Genomic DNA, 19,519 nt, shown 5'->3' on the forward strand with positions numbered 1-19,519 from the left:
ATCTATTCCTTTTACAAAAGCTAATTTTCAGCCGAAAAAAGTTTGTAGATTATTGAACAATTCACACTCAGAAAAGTTCTAAGTTTTCGGGAAACCTAAAACGTTGGTCAATCTTTATTTAGTTTTGTTTTGAATATTTATCAACCAACTGGAATTAATCAGCTTTGAGATTTCAAATTTATAATAACAGTGTCATTTTACAGTGTCGTGCTAGAATAACCATAGGCATTATGTTTCAATACTAGTAAACAAAAAACAATGGATGTTTAAATAACGTAACAAACATGAAACACACAAACAGAACAATAACCAATGCATTTTATTCAGTTTACATTAGCAGATCAGATCACACAGCCAAAAATAAATGACTATTTTTGGGCTGCAAATGTAAATGTGAAACAAATGTTGACATCATGTGCGCACTCGTTGTTCACCCTGTGTGACTTTCACCACAGCATTTACATTCAGTACTGTGTTTTTGACATAAACACCACGTTTGTGGCATCGCTTTGATTAGGAGGAGTGCCTCAAATCACATTAAAACGTCATTTGTCCTCCGTTTGTTTGTTTGCAGATGAGAACACAAGGAGCACCATAAACCACTGACGTGCCACGCCAACATTTGTTTATGCATGAGGAAAAACACCCTCCAAAACACCACCTTCAGTGCCTCCGTCAGTGAGTTCATTAGCTGTTTTGTTTTGTTCCAGTTTGACCTGATAGTGGGTTATAGTTGGGTTTCCGGAGGTGTTGTGAAAGTTTGAAGGCCTTGTTGTCATCCAAGTAACTCCTTGGTTTTAGTTGCCAGCTGTTTGTCGATGTCTGCTGTAAAACTGTCGGTCATTTGTTGAATCTGGTGATTTTAGAGAGAAAATAGTGGAATAGATATATGGTTATTGGATACACATAAATGCATTGATATTTGTACATGACTACATGTTTCTGCAACTGGCGACTGTTTTCATTTATTATATGATTCTTAATAATGATATGATATGCTTTATTATTAATTTTTTTTATCTATATATTTATTTATATTTCTTACTTATAATTTATGATGAATACTAAAACATATATTTTATTATTTATTGTTATTAATTGTACTATTTTCTAACAGGTATTTGCAAAACAATATTTTACTCAGTATTTATTGTTTCTAATAACACTAGTACTGGGGCGTCACAGTGGCACAGAGGGTAGCACGATCGCCTCACAGCAAGAAGTTCACTGGTTCGAGCCCCAGCTGGGTCAGTTGGCATTTCTGTGTGGAGTTTGCCTGATCTCCCTGAGTTCACGTGGGTTTCCTCCAGGTACTCCGGTTTCCCCCACAGTCCAAAGACATGTGCTATAGGTGAATTGAGTAAACTAAATTGGACGTAGTGTATATGTGTGAATGCAAGACTGTATGGGTGTTTCCCTGAGATGGGTTGCAGCAGGGTTCCGCTGCATAAAACATATGCTGAATAAGTTGGCGGTTCATTCCGCTGTGGCCACCCTTGATTAATAAAGGGACTAAGCCAAAAAGAAAATAAATGTATGAACACTAGTACTTATACACTACTGATAATTGACACAATTTAATTTCTAAAACTAATAATAATAATGGTATACCAATGTTTTCAAATTACTGTTGATTTAGTAACAATAAACACATTATTACAACATCTATGACAAATTTTTTTTTGTAATAATTAATGCATATTTTTAAAAGGAGTAGTTCACGTCCAGAATGAAATTAATATATATTTATTAGTGCTGGGCAAAGATTAATGTTTGGATTGCTGTTTTGACATTATTTACATCTGTGTGCATTACACAGTAAATGAGCAATTCCAGCGTTATGGATGTGACATTTGCAGTAAAACTCAAAACATAAATTCATATAGAAAAATATATGTTAATATTATATTAAAACATCTCGTCACCTTGGAATTATAAGGCTCAATCTGCGTTCTGAATGATTTTGAAATATTGAGCTTCAAAGTTTTTACATTCCATAGCTTACAGTGTGTGTGTAACATTTCTTTTTAAAATAAAAAGTCTTAAAATGTAAACAACTTAAAAAAAAAACATCCCATAATGTAAATAAGTTGTCATTTAATAAGAATATGTTAATATCTCAGTTTTGACAAAAATGTCAGATAGAACCTTTTAATTCTAAGGTGACGATCTGTTTATATTTTCCAGAACAATTGACCACAGAGTTATAGGATCAGAAAAATATCAATCTGTAAACATGTATTTTGTTCTTGAAATGATTAAAATAAACATGCATTACAAATGTGACCAAAAAAGTCTGCGAGTTTACAGTATACAACATGCTTTGTAGAAATTCTGTGAATTGAACTAATTTAAATGCTAATCTAAAGGATGAGAGTCGGCTTTCTATAGAACAAACATGATTGATTTTATTTAATTTAATATTTTTGTAATTGTGAAGAAAAAGTTTCATTATGGATGTGAAATTTCCAGTTGTGTTAGTTTGGTAAATCAAATATAATAGTTTGAAAACATTGACATTTTTGAGTATTTCTAAAATACTGTAAAATACTTGCTTACACAAAAAACGTAGAAACGGTTTCGGTGTTTTGGTGAAAACATTTTTTCACGGCAAGGTTGACATTTGCATGGAATTACTCATCTACATTTATTATGTGTGATACACACATGCACAGAAACCAAACTATACGAAAACTTTGTTACATAGATATTCAAAATTTATATATAATTTGTATCATATACATCTAAATCTAAATTAACAATTTCTCTGACATATACACAAAATAAATAAACAGCACACACACTGAAATTATGTCTAAACAAACTTTTATTTTGGATGCGATTTGAATTTTTGCCCAGCACTAATATTAATTTAAAATTGAAAAACATATTTTTATTTATTTTAAAGTACAGTTGCTATAAATAATAATTTTAATAACAACAAAAAATTTTTTGGTTTACTTCAAGTCTACTATTTTGTAATGCATATCGATTGACTAATAAATCTAATATTAGTAAATGAATTATTTTTATCAATGCTTCTGCTAATAATAATTTACAACAACAATAATCTATTATTGATTTTAATTTATTTTTTTTTTACATTTAATTTATATTTCTACTATAAATAAAAAGACTATTAATACTACTATTAATGTATAGCTGATATTTGTTTGTTTCTTTATTGAATTTCTGTTATTTTGTAACACAGCAATTTCACATAGTATGAAGGGGTTTGCATGAGTGTGTGTTACAGTGTGCATCACCTGCTTTTCTATCAAGTGAATGGTATCATCAGAAACGGCATCTTTGCTCTTCTTCACTTGACTGATGGCATTTGATCGGACTCTCCTCAGCGAGTCTTTAGATTTATTACTGAACTGCTTCGCCAGTTTCGCCAGATTCTCCCTGTGTTCACGAGTTACCCTGAAAGGCAAACATAATCAATTTAGGACTAAATATACACCATTAAAAACTTTGAAAAAGGGAATTATTAGCCATCCTGAATTATTAGCCCCCTGTATATCCTTCACCCAATTTCTGTTTAATGGACAACTTTTTCTACACATTTCTAAACATAATAGTTTTAATAATTCAATTCTAATAACCAATTTCTTTTATCTTTTCCACGATGACAGTAAATAATATTTGACTAGATATTTTTCAAGATGCTAGTATTCAGCCTCAAGTGCAATTTAAAGACTTAACTGGGTTAATTAAGCAAGCCCCTTTCACACAGTGATACCGGTAAATATCCGGAAAATTTCCGGAACTACTTTACCGGTAAATTCAAAAAAAGCGCTGTTCACACAGGCGAGGACGTTACGGAAATTTTCCGGAAAAGAGCATTCACACATCCATCGCAAAATGCCGGTAAATTCTGACATCATTAACCAGAAATGACCTCTAAACGGCTGCACTTGTGTTTGTAAACATTTGACTACATTAAAAACTCTTTGGATGGATCAGTATTGAGTACAACTCCAATGAAAACATATAGAGGAACACTTTCGCATGTCGAGATGATCATGATATGTGTGTGTGCTGGCGCTATGGGCACTCACGGGTACACGCAAAGCTTGAAGGTAAACAAACAACGGATTATCATAAACATTTTATCGATAAATATTTACACAGTTAGCATTAAGAAGGAACATAGAAACATTATCTGACTAACATCTAGCAGCTAAAGGTGTCTGGAAAAATATTCAAAGGCTTTTATTCTCATAAACCGCGCGCACGTGAATGCATCTGACTGTTCTGATTGGCTAAAGCAGGTGTCTCACGTCAGCATGTTTTAGACGTTGACGCGCTCTTTCCGGCAATCTTCCTTCTGCATTCACACAGAGCAGCATTCCGGCAAATTACCGGTAATCTTACAACTTCTCTTTCCGGAAAATAGCCAGAACGAATTTACCGGTATTTTCAAAAAGGGCCTGTTCACACATACAACCTTTCCGGAAAATTGCCGGTAATTTTCCGGGGAAAGGTCTGTATGTATGAAAGGGGCTATTGTATATTGATGGTTTGTTCTGCAGAAAATTGAAATAAATATCGATTAAAAGGGTTAATAATTTTGACCTTAAAATAGTTTAAAAAACAAAACACTTTCATTCTAGCCAACATAAAACAAATAAAACTTTCTTCAGAAGAAAAAATATAATAGAAAATACTGTGAAAAATTCCTTGCTCTGTTAAACATCATTTTGGAAATTATTGAAAAACTAGGCTAACAATTTTGACTTCAACTGTATATAGCTACCTATCCCGTCTCATTCATTCATTCATTCATTTCCTTTTCGGCTTAGTCCCTTTATTAATCTGGGGTCATCACAGCGGAATGAACTGCTAACTTATCCAGCATATGTTTTACGCAGTGGATGCCCTTCCAGCTGCGACCCATCACTGTGAAACATCCACACACACTTATTCACACACTCATACACTACAGACAATTTAGCTTACCCAATTCACCTGTACCGCATGTCTGATCTGTAGGGGAAACTGGAGCGCCCAGAGGAAACCCACATGAACATGGGGAGAACATGCAAACTCCATATAGAAATGCCAACTGATATAGCCGGGGCTCAAACCAGCCACCTTCTTGCTGTGAGGCGATTGTGCAACCCACTGCGCCACCGTGCTGCCCCCCCAATCCAGTCTAGAATATTTAAAAGTTGATATTAAAATGCTTACTTCATACAACTTATATTAATAAAACATCTGTAACCCCAAAACATCTACAACAAAACAAAACAAAAAAAAAAAGTTTGACAATCAACAATCTGTTGTTCTCGCCCAAATTCTCATGTAGGTGTAGAAGTTTCCCCATCTTATAATTGCCATTTTGCTGCCAGCCATTTGCAAACAGTCCAAGAGTAGTGTCTGTTTACTGCAAACAATGTTCATAATTACTGATTCGGAGCCAATCAAGCCTCCCGCTCTCTTTAGAAATGCAAATGCATGCGAGGAGGCTGCGCTGATTACGGGCGAGACGTTCGGCCTCTCGATACGAGCTGCCAGACAAGCACCTGCTGCTGCTGCTGAAGCGCGGCCCCGTAATCAAACAGTTTTGTGCTTCGCAGAATGAAGGCCGAGTGCTGAGACTGTTTGGCTTGGCAGGGAGGAAGAGTGCCGGTCAGACACTGAACACCACCGGGTTCACTTCTTTTGTATCACATACTAAATATGATGGAGAGTTTATGAAGCACAGAAGGAAACATGAAACATTATGATACAAAGTTATCCTAAATACACTAACAGAACAGATAACTTTTTCTGATAAGCTAGGTAAATTACACAGTAAAAAATGCAGGGTTCCACACAATTCATTCATGTTGTGCCAACATAAATTGATGAAGTTAACTTAACAAAATAAAATGGATTAATCATAAAACAGTTTAGTCGTCCCTTAGAAAAATCTCTAGAATCCCTCTTTCGGTTTCAAGTCTACCTCAGAATTTTTTCAAAAAATGCTCTGAGATGAGCGTGGAGGTCTGAGAGCAGAGGGAGGTGTGGGCGTGGCTGGCAGAGCAGGGAAAAAAAAGGGGAGCAAACAACTGAGTTGGCTCACAAAATGAGACACATTCTATGAGGAGACGCATGATTTTATAGTTTACAAAGTTAAAATGCAAAGAAATTAACAGTAAGTAATTTAATGTCCTGCTACATTTGTTATTCGTAATTTCATATACACATAACCACAATTTGTTACATCATTATGAAGATAATCGTGTTTATATAAACACTATAAATGAGGAGGACTTCTCTCCTCCTCAATACCCAGGGTCTGAATGCAGACACAGTAGATAGAGGTACAGCAGGTCTCTTGCCCTAATTATTTCAACCATTAACCCTGCCGGTAATCTGGAGGATTTTAAACAGCAGCAGCATGGATATAGGTGATGTGTCTGAATGGTAACAAACTCAACTGATAAAAGACAAAGTCCGCCATTCTCCAATTCTCATACCGCTCTCCCAAAAAAAATGCTTGCTGCAAACCAACAGCTTTGCTGTGTCGGCCCTGACAGAATCGTGGAGAAAACTTTGCAATAAACCCCATGGATCATGGAAAAAAACTCATACGACACATGCCGTGCACAGATGCAGTCTCACCCAGTCATTGGGTCTCACAGCTTGGCAGGTCTGCCTTGCCTTTGGAAAGCATGTGCTCTCGTGAATAATTAAGAAGCAGGGTCTTCTCATAGGATAAGAAAACTGATATGAATAATATGAATACTGTTATGAATAATAATGAGAACCCGATGCATCATCACTCCACAAGCAGATTCCTGATTCGTCACTGATTTTGATCCCACCCTCAAAAATTATTTTAAACCCAGAAGATGAAATTAGCTGAAAAAAGCTCAAAATTATCCAGTTTTCCCACAATTAAAGCTGACAGCTCCACACACAAGTCTGTTAAAAAAAAAAAAAAAGTACTCCAGACTGTCTTGAACCTTTAAATAAGTAGTTTGAACAAATAACAAAATGCATTTTTTGAGTGAAGAGTTGTCAACATGACCATGTCAATGAATTTGATTATTCTGAAAAGGTTAAGGCGTTAATTTTTTAAAAATCTAATTAATCATTTGATAATGTTTGACACAAGCTTTTTGCAATCATCGCAGTATATTCGCATATCATTATCCGCATATCCACATGGCACATATCATTGTGTGATGGATAATATGATAATAAGTGGATCAAGCCATGGCGTGTGTGCTGAATAGCAGTAATCATTATAGAAAGCTTCCAGATTGAGGTTTGGATTAAACTAATGTTATGTAAACTACAAGTACCGTTTTCGAGCCAAAAATGTTTTTGCAGATGTAAGCAAAATGTAAGTGCTGAGACAGTATAAACCAGTCATGCATGACAAAAAAACAAAACTGCATTCATTCATTTTCTTTTCAGCTTAGTTCCTTTATTAATCTGGGGTCGCCACTGTGAAATGAACCGCCACTTATCCAGAATATTTTTTTACGCAGCGGATGCCCTTCCAGCTTCAGCTCATCACTGGGAAACATCCATGCACACTCATTCACACTCACACACTACGGACAATTTAGCCTACCCAATTCACCTGTACCGCATGTCTGATCTGTGGGGGAATAAATTCCATTCATTCTACTCTTGTTCATACTTTTTTAATGGTCGTGAAGTAACCGCAAAATCAAATGTGTATTCAATTTTGAACACATTGAGGGTTCTGTTCATTGCAATGGCACTCCAGCACAGTAGATAATGTGTTTTGAGTGGTTGCTGTTGAGTTGATATGCAGTGGATTGGGAATTATTAAGCAGTCTAAAGCATGTTCTGAGTGGTTCATAAGGAGTTGGTCTGTTGTTGCTGTTGTAGGGCACTGTAATATAGTTCACAGGACATTCTGAGTAGCTGTTCGGGGGGTGGGGGTTAGTAAGGAGTTCTTACAAAGTTGTTAAAAGTCCCTTGATGTACATTGAAATACGTAGCTTAATTTGTAAACATGAAGACAGGGTTGGACTTCTCCGTATTTAAAAAACAAGTAAGTCAAGAGTCATTCAGTTAAAGCATATTAGACTCATGACAGCCTTTAAAAGCAATTCTGAGTCTGTCTTATGGTTTCTCTGCTTTAAAATACAGCATTCAATGTAAAATTTAAGTAAAAATTAAGTTTTTCAGTAAATTTAAGTTTATTCAAATTAATTTTGAGAGGAATCGTGCTTATGATTGTTTGCAGCCGGCACGCATTTTTCAATTTATGATTCACCAATCAGAAGATTCCTAAGCCATTATAAATACCCAGAGTTCCATATAACAGCCATCTTTGTTTTGAAAAATCCCCCTTCCACCCCTACACCTCCTCCTTCCCTAGATGGGTGGCATGGTGCGTTTCTGTGCGGAGTTTACACGTATACACGTTATCCCCATGCTCACGTGGGTTTCACCCGGGTTACCTGGTTTCCTCCAACCGTCCAAAAATATGCAACTTAAGTTAATTGACTAATTCACATCGGAAAATAGACATGCTCCTAGTAAGTAGTTATCTATTGAGAGCAATCACTATCTGTTTATTAGCTACTACAGCAGGGGAGTTCTAGAGATCTAGCCGAGCTCAAACTCCCCTCTCGCCTTGCAAATAGGACGGAGCCCCTGGCTCGAGGATCTTATGAGCTGGTCTGAAGATCTAATGTGAAGCTGAAGTGCTCAGTTTCCTTAATCCATATTGGTAAATAAGAGAAACTCAACGTTTTAAATGCTCACATCTTCAAAATTTGAATTTTGTCTTTGTTTTGAAGCGTGCAAGATCATAAAAAAGATCTTATTAAGACTATCACACTGATTTTAGCAACTAAAAAACGTTGATATAGATATCAAGGGGCTTAAAGGATGGTTGTTAGGATGTAACTATGCTATGTGTCTGCTTACTGCTTCAGGTGAAAAGCTAAAACCAACCTCAATTAGTTTTTCCAGCCTAGTCGAGCTAGTCACACCGTATTTCCAAGTGTGTCCAACTAAAAAAATGGCCAAAGCATAATGTGGAAAAGCAGTGTTCATTTTTCCCTTAAATCAGTGTTTCTCAACCACGTTCCTGGAGGACCACCAGCACTGCATGTTTTGGATGTCTCCTTAGTCTGTCACACCTATTACAGGTCTTTCAGTCTCTGCTAATGAGCTGATGATCTGAATCAGGTGTGTTTGGTTATGAAGACATGGAAAACGTGCAGAGCTGGTGGTCCTCCAGGAACGTGGTTGTGAAACACTGCCTACCTAAAACCATTGACTTCCATGGTATTTGCTTTTCCTACTACAGAAGTCAATGGTTATAGGTTTTCAGCTTTATTCCACATATCTTCTTTTGTGATCAACAGAGCTCAAAGAAACTCGTATATGTTTGGAACCATTAAATAGTGAGTAAATGGACACTTTTCAGTGAATTATCCCTTTAACAAGCTAAAAAGACACATTAAAAACATTTACACTTTTCACAGACAAACAGGAAGAGTGTGAGATAAAAAGACAGGAACAGGAGTGAAAGCAAACACAGCTTGTAGAAAGTGATGTTAAAGGAAAAGGCGAGAGCGGTCATGGGGAAATCAGGCCCTAGGCGGTAAAACACTCACTTGGGAACAGGCACCCTGATGATGGTGCCCTCCACCTCTGGGTTGAGTCCCATGCTGCTCTCTCGCAAGGCACGGGTGACGGCTACCATGGCCTGAGGAAACATCATACACACACACACACACACACACACACACACACACACACACACACACACACATCAGACATAATGACAGCCAGCTGCGCTAAAGGTACCTGCTGCAACCCTTCATGCACTCTTAACATCTCTCCAGCCCTCATATCTTACCAGACCACCCCTTCCAGATCACTGGAGTACCCCGACTTATAGCCCTTTGATCCAGAGGGAACTGGGCAGCATCTCCCATGATGGAGCTCCAGAGAGTGCAGTACAGTGGTGGAGTGTGTGGTGTAGGAAGCGCCACAGGGCACTGTCAACGAAAGATCCCCCGAGAGGGAGTTGAGAGGTTGCAGTGCAGGGCATTGACCCACCATGACCCTGTGTTGGGGGTTTCTGCCGGTTCACTTCATAACCTGTTGCTACTCCTGTGGCCAGACTAGCTTGAGATTACACTCTGAACTTGGGTGCAGGCAGTCTAATGTGAGTAAATCATGGGGGATGGGTTCATGGATAAATATTTAGGCTGTTTGGATTGAAATATTACAGTATTGGTTACTGCATAATGGTCAGTATATATACTACAGTATATGCCTATTAGTACTTTAAAACTGCATGTAAAGTTGTGTATTTGAGTGTAATTAACAATGTGAGTGAAGCAGTACAATGAATCAGTTTTGAAGAATCACTCGTTCTCATATTGGACAAAATGTGACTTTAGGTAAAATGGTTGAGAAAAAGCACTTTTACTTTTAAAATGAGTTAAAATGCCAATTTTTGTCAAAATTAGTTGATGAAGTTCAAAATGCTCCAAATAGTAATTAAAAAAATAATGTTTTTTTGCATGTTTATTTTGAGGCTGCTATACCTATATTCACAGTCAAGGCTGAAATTCACGACTTGACGGGAAATGGCACAGGCTTCTTCCAAAAGATAAAAAGACAACGTAAAAGAGTCGTCATTGGGGGAAAAAAAATCTCAGCCTTTATTATTTATGTATGAAAAATTTTGTGCGTGACTGTATATATAGCTATAGTTGCATTGATAGATCAAGTGAGAATGACAATTTCTGGGGTTAAAATGGAGTATGTGATTATCTTACTATTATGAGGATTAAAACTAGAGAACTACTACACACATCAGTGTAGTTTCAGCATCGCAAACATTTAAATAGCAAAAATACTGGGGTTTTTTAATTGAGAATCTTCCGAGTTTGAAACAAATTAAGGTAACATTTTACAATACGGTTGTGTTAGTATTAGAGAGTTGCATTTATTAACATGAACAAACAATGAACACTAAATTTATTACAGTATTTCTTTATGATATGGCCTGTTTCCACTGAGAGGTAACAGTACGGTACGGTACAGGTCACCTTTATCAAGTTTGTGTTTCCACGGCCAAAGTGTACCAATGGGGTCCCATTTGCTCCTTTGGTTTTTCAGGCTTCTCCTTTCCTTTTTCATGCTTTAAACTCACGTTTGTCCGTTTCTGAAAGGATCGAGTGTCAGAAGGACTTCAATAATCACGCGCACGTTATTATCATCAGTTTGTTATTTCAAATGTAGACCAGCGGCATGCGCAAGTGTAAAATTGAAACCGCTCGCGCATTAGACAACCTTGTAAACAACAACGGAGCACAGGGTAGATTCTGTTCTTCTTCTTTACTCTGTGGCTGCTCATCAAGACAACGACAATGTTTGTTTAAGCTCGGGTCGACCATGGCTCATTATTACATGTATACATTATTATGGTATAATGTCTCGGCTGTGTATTTAAAAATGTTAACTTCCTGATTTGTGCATGAGCTAGCGACGCATCCCTGTAAACCAATAACCAATTTGGTACCCAAAAAGTGGTAAGGTTCCTTTTTGATACCTTTTGACAGTGGAAATGGCCTTAAAAGCATACCGAACTGTACCGTACTGTACTACTCAGTGGTAACGGGCCATTAATTAACGTTAGTTCATGTAAATAAAGTTGTTCCTTGTTAGTTAATGTTAACTCAAAGTGCGTTAATAAATGTTAACAAGCATGGATTTGGATTTTAATGCTAAACTGTTTAATAAATGCTGTACAAGTATTGCTCACACTTAATGTATTGTTCATTAATACATTAACAAAATCTTATTGTAAAGTGTGACCCAATCCAATTATACAGTGCAGTAAAGGAAATAAAAACACATTTACATTTTAGATTTTTTGTTGATAAAGATACTTCGTATACATTTTTAGAAATATTTACAGTATTTCGCATACAAACATGCATAAATTTTGAAGAAATTTCAAAACACATTCCCCTTATGTTAATGGAATTTCTTACGAAGTATGACTCACTGCCATTACTTCTTGGTGGTTCAAAATGTTACGGTAAAAACTGCATTGTTCTGGTTAGCAAGGGAAAAAAAATTCAGCCGGGAACTCTCTGTACTTCTGATTAAAAAGCAACAAATGTTCAAAATGGGATTGAGAAACTGTGGGCTAGAAAAAAACACACCAAACTATTTCTTAATGATTCTGGATACCACACATACACACAGAGAGGGAAAGCTAATGTCTGCACCACAACACACAACAGCCACTGGGGTTTCTGAACAAGGCTGGACCTTCTCCTGCCGTTTAATGAATGACTGGAAAACAACCGCCTCTTCTCAAAGAGTGTGTAATGGATTAGAACAATTATGTAGCTGTTTGCTTTCAGCCCAGGCCAATCACCTCAGTGTTGTTTTGGCAGGCCTGTTAGGGAATGGCCATTTTTTCTTGACACCCTAAATGGCTGAATTTGGCATTATAAACATCCAAGCATGAAAACCGGCCCCTTAATACTGTGGAAGGTCTTTTTTAATACAATGATAATTCAGAGGTGATGAACCCATTTGCAAATGGTAGCAATATTATTAACATAATGTGTTACTCCAATATGTTAAGTTTGGTCATATTTTAGGATTAATTACATGACTACATGATTCTGATTGGACCATAGTGGCATTTAGTAGTTAAATATTTTCATAGTGTACAGGAGGCCAGCTAGCGAAGACTGGGTTGGGTGCAGTGGGACTCGTGGGTTACACGTGGGGGCTCATCCGGGGTGGGAGTGAGGTTTAGGGGAGTGAGTGTAGTGGTGGCCAGCTAGCAAAGTTCTTAGCAGGTAAACCTCACTCCTCTGACCTCTAAAGGTGCTCTAGAGACAGACGCTACAGGGCATGGTCTTTAGACTCCATGTTAGAGCAACCGACTCCCAAACAAAGAATTGCCAGTTTGATACCAGCTCAGATTGGTTGGGTGCAGTAGAACCGGTGGGTTACACATGGGGGCACGTCTGGGATGGGTGTAAGGTTTAGGGGGATGAGCGTAATGGAGGCCAGCTAGTGAAGTTCTTAGCAGGTAAACCTCACTCCTTTGACCTCTAAAGGTGTTCTAGCAACAGACACTAGAGGCCATGGTCTTTAGCTTCCTTGTTAGAGCAACCGACTCCCAAACAAAGAATCAACAGTTCGATCCCAGCTCAGGCTGGGTTTGGTGCAGTAGGACCAGTGGGTAACAGTATAATCCCATTTTCACAAGTCATGTAGCTTAGCAGAGCATTGTACTAGCAGCACCACTGGTCATAGGTTCAATTCCCAAGGAAAAAATGATAAAAACATCAATAAAAGTGCTTGCCAAATGGATAAAAGTAAACTTATCGCCATGAGGTGAAGAAAAATCCTTTTTCTTTGGTTTTGATCATCCTATCAAGGTGCATTTTGTAATAATGACCGACTGACTGTACATTACTCCCTATGAGAAACCTTTTGGCTGGAAGACGCCCAGGATGGATGATGAAGGTAGACTGGTGAATTTAGAGCTACCAGGAAACCAGAAACTTAGGAATTGAGTGGACATAGGCCAAAAGGAGAGCGCATTAATCTCATTAGGGTTATCTGAACATCAGGCAGAAAGATCCCATATATTTCAACATTGAGTGTCGTGATGAGAGAAAGAGGAGAGGAAAAACAGAACGACAGCATCTCATAATGTGTGGAGAGGGAAAAGACGCTGAAGAGAGAAAGAGAGATATCACACATTAACTCGGGTCTAAGTTCCAGAGGGCACTTTGCGGTCATTTCCTGGCCTGACAGCTAACCACAGACTCTTGGCCTAGGTTTCAATCGTTCTCCAAGAACAAAGGGCTTCCCCCAACAATCAATCAATTTCTGTGAAACCAGGCTGGAAAAAGTCCATCACACTCAGGTTTCAGTAGGAGAAAAAGTGTGTTTTTGAGGTGTTTGAGTGTGCTTGACTTTGGATGCAACAGTATGAATTGAGCCATCTGTAGTTTGGTTCCATACCTCTGGGAAGCCAGTCATGTTGACCACAAGTAGCTGAGGAGACTTCATGGATATCTGGCCCAGCTGGTTGAGAGGAAATTTGCCATCCTTTGTGGTGACTGTAATGTGGTCCAGTGCACCTGAACACATAAGAACAAAATCTTTTGTTAGCCAACAGGATTCGCTGCAATTATTCAACCATTATCCACTAAGAACATAAAGCAAAAAGGGTTCAAATCACAACCGATATTTAATGTTTGACATGGAATAAAATCCAAATCACAATTAAACAAAAGCTATGATTGTCATGCACATCTTGTCACTGAAGGACAGTTTTGGTGATCACTAGTAAATCTCCTCTGAAGAGCAGAGGGCGCTCTCGCGCACAACTTCCAAACACCCATGAAGAAGGCACCCAGGAATTTCCCAGAGTGGTTGGTGAATAACCGTACGTTCACACCGAAAGCGGCGAGAGCGTCAAAGTAGCCGGAAGTCATTCATTTTCAATGAGAGCCGGCGGCGATAGGCGGCGAGGAGCAGCGCGGCGCGTCTTCGCCGGCGTAAGCGTCGAGGAGAGTTGAAATGAAGTCAACTTTATGGTAATGAGCTATGACGCGGTTCGGCGGCAAGCAATCAGAATGAAGACGTCCATCGCTTGATAGCAGTTCAGAGAACACAGGCCTGTGAACTTTGGTTCCGACCACAGTTGTTCCCAAGGGTTTGATTATTGTGGTCGCCGGATTTCCAATTATTTACAATTTTTTCCTACAGGAACATACATTAAATAAGTTACTGGCGAGTTACTGACGTTCATTAATGTTATATAAATTTATCTTAAAAAAGCGGGAATCTCACGCGATGTGAAAGTACGAAACAGTACTGCTGCTTCAGGATATTTCAGACATATGGACACATATTGGATAAATAGAGCAAAGCCACATCACACGCAACTTGATCTTCCATTGTTGTATGAATTTGATAAGAAGTGCGCAACATTTTCACGCTAGAAACATGTTTTATGCAGGAATGTAACTGATATGCTGCAACGGCTCCTTTTAATATGAGATCAATGTAGCGAGTTTTAACGCTCTCGCCGCAGGAGCTGAAGGCAGAGAGCGTTGTCGCCAGGGCGGCCAGAGCGACCTTGGACGCTCTCGCCGCTTTCGGTGTGAACGTACGGTAAGAAGATTTAACTGCTTTAATTAAAATAATGTGACTAATAATCACATGGCTATAGAACTATCTCTTAGAAGGTTTTATTTCAAACACTCGATTGAAGAATTTGGAATAAAAACATGTAATTAAATGTTGTATTTTGAAGAGCTTTCACCATAGACTGTAAAAGATATGGACGTAGTATACTTGATCTCACCCATGTTTCTGAAAGCACACATAAAGCTACAAGTAGGCGTGGCCAACCGCACCATTTTGTGCGTGTGTCATCCTGCCCACCGGGGGCTACCAAAAAAGAGCAAAGAGGCAGAGCGTGAGCGGAGCTACAGACGCTTGCTAGCATTTTGCTTAGATGAGCTTTTCTTTGGGAGAAACGCTTAATACTTCATTACCTGCGACTCGTTTGTGTTCTGACCATTTGTGCTTGGTTGTGTACTGTATAAATAAAGTGTTTAGTCTTTTAAAATCACTGTTGTGATACATTGAGCCACTAAGCACTGTTCTTATGACATTTTTTTATAGAAAGAAAACAAAAAATGCAAGGCTTTCATACTGTATATACAGTGTGACATCCAGGCATAACATTGTATGACAACGTTTCAGATGACTGATCTATAGCCTACAGCGTATTAATCTGTCAGATTCTGGAGTGCATTACAGGTCTAAATAAAAATATAAATGATAAATAATCTTAAATAAAACAAACACATTTAGAAAGATGGTATACAAGTATTAGAATTTCACTCACCTGAAAAATGGAGGCAGCGTGAAGGGTTTGTGTGCACAATTAAGTGCACACAGCATGCTATATTATCTGATAATTGTAAGAAATAATTCCAAAAGGCAACTTTAATTGTGTGAACCCACATAAAACAAAGCAAAAATGCTGAGCTCAGCGGCTAATCAGCTGGAATTAGCTGAGGTGACATGAATGCGACCATCGAGACCTCGCTGTTACTCAAGTGGCCACGCCCTTAATTATGCAGACTTAATATAACTTAATATAAATGAAATGGATGAGTTATAAAAAAAAAATTACCCCGTCACAGTTGTCATGAAGGGTAATATTAGCTATTTGAACCAAAATATATTTTTTTTGGACTAGGCTGTAAACAAATCTGCTGTAAAGTTAGACATTTTAACAATGGGCTCAATAGAAATGTGCTCTATTTGATCCAGGCCTAACAGAATTTCAATGAATTGCAGGTTTAGTTACTTCCGTATTAGCTTCACGAGAAAGAGCAGGATGTTACAGCTTGACTTTTACACATACAGTAGCAGCAAGACTGTAGAACACTGATGAGCTTTGGCAATATGTTTTGGCTTCACTCTTCTGGACATATGTGTAGTGTGGTCCCCATGTTGAGCCTGCTCTCTAATCAGGACCCTTGGAAATGTCCAAAGCTAAGGGGTACCCTTAAGGTGCCTATGATTAGGCCAAAATAACCTTGTTTGAGGGCCATTCCAGAAGCTAAAACAGTGAAGCACAATGCTAGAAACATCATGCCCAGGAAATGCAAGAACTGAAAAAGAATGTTTTGACCTAAAGAATGTTGCAATTGTTTTTGCCCATACAATGAAAGTCATTAAGGCCCATAACAACATGGAATGCCATTGTACTGTACAGACAAAAAAGCAGAGACATTTTTCAAAATACCTTATTTTCTCTTTGACAGAAGAAGAATGCCATGCAGGTTCTAAATGACATTTCATTTTGGGAAGAACTTTTAAGACAAACAATGGAATAACTGCCTTCACTCCATCTGACAACAACACATTTGCTTGAATTATGTATGTTTTTCCTATCAGTTAATGCATCCTTTCCCTACCAGTCACAAAAAATAAAAGGTTGCAAACGAAGAGACTCATTTCGATAATTGTTGTGACGACATGTCTCGCTCTCTTTGAGGGATGAAAGCACCCAGTCTTTCTCTTCAGACAGAAAACCAGAACATTTCGCCAGCATGTCTCCTTCCCTCATCTGCCTTACCTCACGCAGCAATGTTTCTGTCTCTCACCCTTTGTCCCCAGGCTTACCTTATTTTATCCCACACTTCAGAAGAACACTGAAACACTCCATTACACTTTGATCTTTTACAAGAGAACCTGCATGTGACTTTTGTATATAAAACCCTCTCAATTCTCCATACAGATACAATTTTGTCGGTCAGCTACTTGAACGGTAATATCCAAGAAAATTATACTTCGCTATCCTTGAAAACTAGCATCTGCGCAATCTCTGATTGGTTCAACAGTGCTTATGGGACAAAAATCTCAATCTTGTCATGAGCAAAGGTATGCAGAGAAACGTCTCTGGAACTCACCTCAGATTGTGTGTGTGCTATCTGGAAATGTTTACATCTGCTAATGCTTCCATGAAACATATTGCTGTTTCCTCCACTAAAAAACACTGAATTTAACAGGGAAGCTATTAGCCAAATGGGCTCTTCCTGGTCAGGGAACCACCTGTTATCCTTTCTGTTTTAAGAGGTTGGTTAATATTCAGAAGCATAACTGGATAAAGTTAAGACTGTAGTATACCTCAAACAAGATCAAAGGACAAACTGTTTTTTTTGTTTCAGGTGTTTGAAACAATTTGCTGAAGTCAGCTTTCAAGTAATGACTACTATTAGTCTGTGGGAATAAATAATAGGAGTGGGACTGTGGCTTCGGCTTCTATGAGTTGGACATCTTTCTTTGATTTGGAAATCCAATTCCTTTTGAAGTCTGATGTTTGTAAGTAATAGCATGGTATTTTATTCATGTCTAATACTGTAAAGCTATCAGCTTTAAAGTAATCTACTGTACAAGGTGATATATAATTTTTGATGTGACTACCTTCTGGAGAGCCAAAATGCAGATCTCGTGCAAACATCCACCTCTATTCTTGAAGTGCCCAAGATGCCCAAGATTTATTAACAATACTCAGTAGTGTTGGGGGTAACACTTTTTAATTAACACGCGTTACGTAACAATATTACTTTTTTTTAAAGTAACACGTAATATAACGCATTACTTTTAAAAAATAAGTAATATTATTTGAGTTACTTTTTAAAAAATGTAACGCGAGTAACTTTTTACTTTGCTTAATTGGCTCTATTAAACATTAGAGCTGTGAACCTACACTAGTCTCACGGTTCGGTCCGGTTACGATTACCATGCCATCGATTCGGTTCAATTCGTTATCTCGGTGCATCACGGTGCATTGACGATGCTTTCCATACACAGTTTTATATTTTCTTCACAGCAGCAGTTCTTGTATTAAAATGTATGAATATATTTATATTTATATATTATTTTAATACAATTTTGTCGTTTAATACAAACAGTCAGATATATAAACTAACTTTAAACAAAACGAGCATTTAGCAAATAATATAAACAAATATAAACATCAATTTCTGATCCTTGTCTAGTTTTCTTACACCTCTTTGATTGCTCACACCCTCAACAAAAACGGTTGCGATTGGCTTTTGATTGAAAGACTGATCCAGCAAACACACACAGTGAAATTGTGCACAGTTTATGAGTTTTAAGTAGTTAAAGCGCTGTAAATACTCGCGATCGCCTCCCTCGCGACAGAGCGCATATGAGGTAAATGACCTCAGTAATAACCGGTTATGATTATTACTGAACCGATACCGAATTGTCCGCGTCTGCACCGCGGTGCACCGAAGAAACGATTAATTTTGACACCCCTATTAAACATATTGCGGAATAAAAATGACCTTAGGTTGAATCACACAGTATGTTAGTACTTACTAAAGACGCAAACCGTTTCACGACTGGTTCGACTGGTTTACAACGATTCAACGATAAAACAAACGATTCATTCGCGAATCGCCCATCATCACTACAGACAGTTAAAAACAGAAACAATGGCATGCCGGAGACTTGCATTTTTTGCAGTGGATTCTTGTTATTTAAACTCAAATAAAAGAAGTGGATTGTTGTTAAGTGTAGATTGTGCAAGTAAAACACTTGACAACTGCGAAACACACAACATCAAAATACAGACAAAATTGGAGGCTTAGCACTTCACCTGCAGCCTACCTTCAGCTATAATTGACATCAGATCACATTCTCCAGGTAAAACAATTAATTCCACTAAACTAAAAAATGCGTATTGCTTTTACTGTTGTGGATATGCAGCCGCTGTCTAATGTTACTGTAAAAGCGACCACGTTTTGTAATATAGTAAGTTTTTTTTTTCTTTTGGGAAATGATTTACACATTTGTTAAGGCCACAGGAAGCAATTTATTCAATGTATTAAGATCAAAGATTTATTCTGATTTGTGGATGTTTTTTATTGTCTTACTGTTTTAAAGGTTTCAAATCTGTTTTTGTCTAATAGATTCT

General features: G+C 37.8%; 1 protein-coding gene across 4 annotated transcripts in view; it reads right to left on the bottom strand.

Annotated features, from left to right (window-relative positions):
• Positions 1-296: 296 nt before the first annotated feature.
• Positions 297-19,519, bottom strand: part of mrrf (mitochondrial ribosome recycling factor) — a 44,158-nt gene continuing 24,935 nt past the window's right edge. For all 4 annotated transcript variants that reach the window (XM_087269237.1, XM_087269235.1, XM_087269236.1 and 1 more), the window contains 4 exon segments: positions 14,008-14,126; positions 9,606-9,697; positions 3,267-3,426; positions 297-853 (listed from right to left, as the gene is read on the bottom strand). In XM_087269237.1, the coding sequence (XP_087125363.1) occupies positions 776-853; positions 3,267-3,426; positions 9,606-9,697; positions 14,008-14,126 (449 nt within the window). In that variant the 3' untranslated portion in view covers positions 297-775.

Source organism: Danio rerio, chromosome 10 (genome assembly GCF_052040795.2).
Source record: "Danio rerio strain M-AB ecotype USA chromosome 10, GRCz13ab, whole genome shotgun sequence".
NCBI classification, from domain to species: domain Eukaryota; kingdom Metazoa; phylum Chordata; class Actinopteri; order Cypriniformes; family Danionidae; genus Danio; species Danio rerio.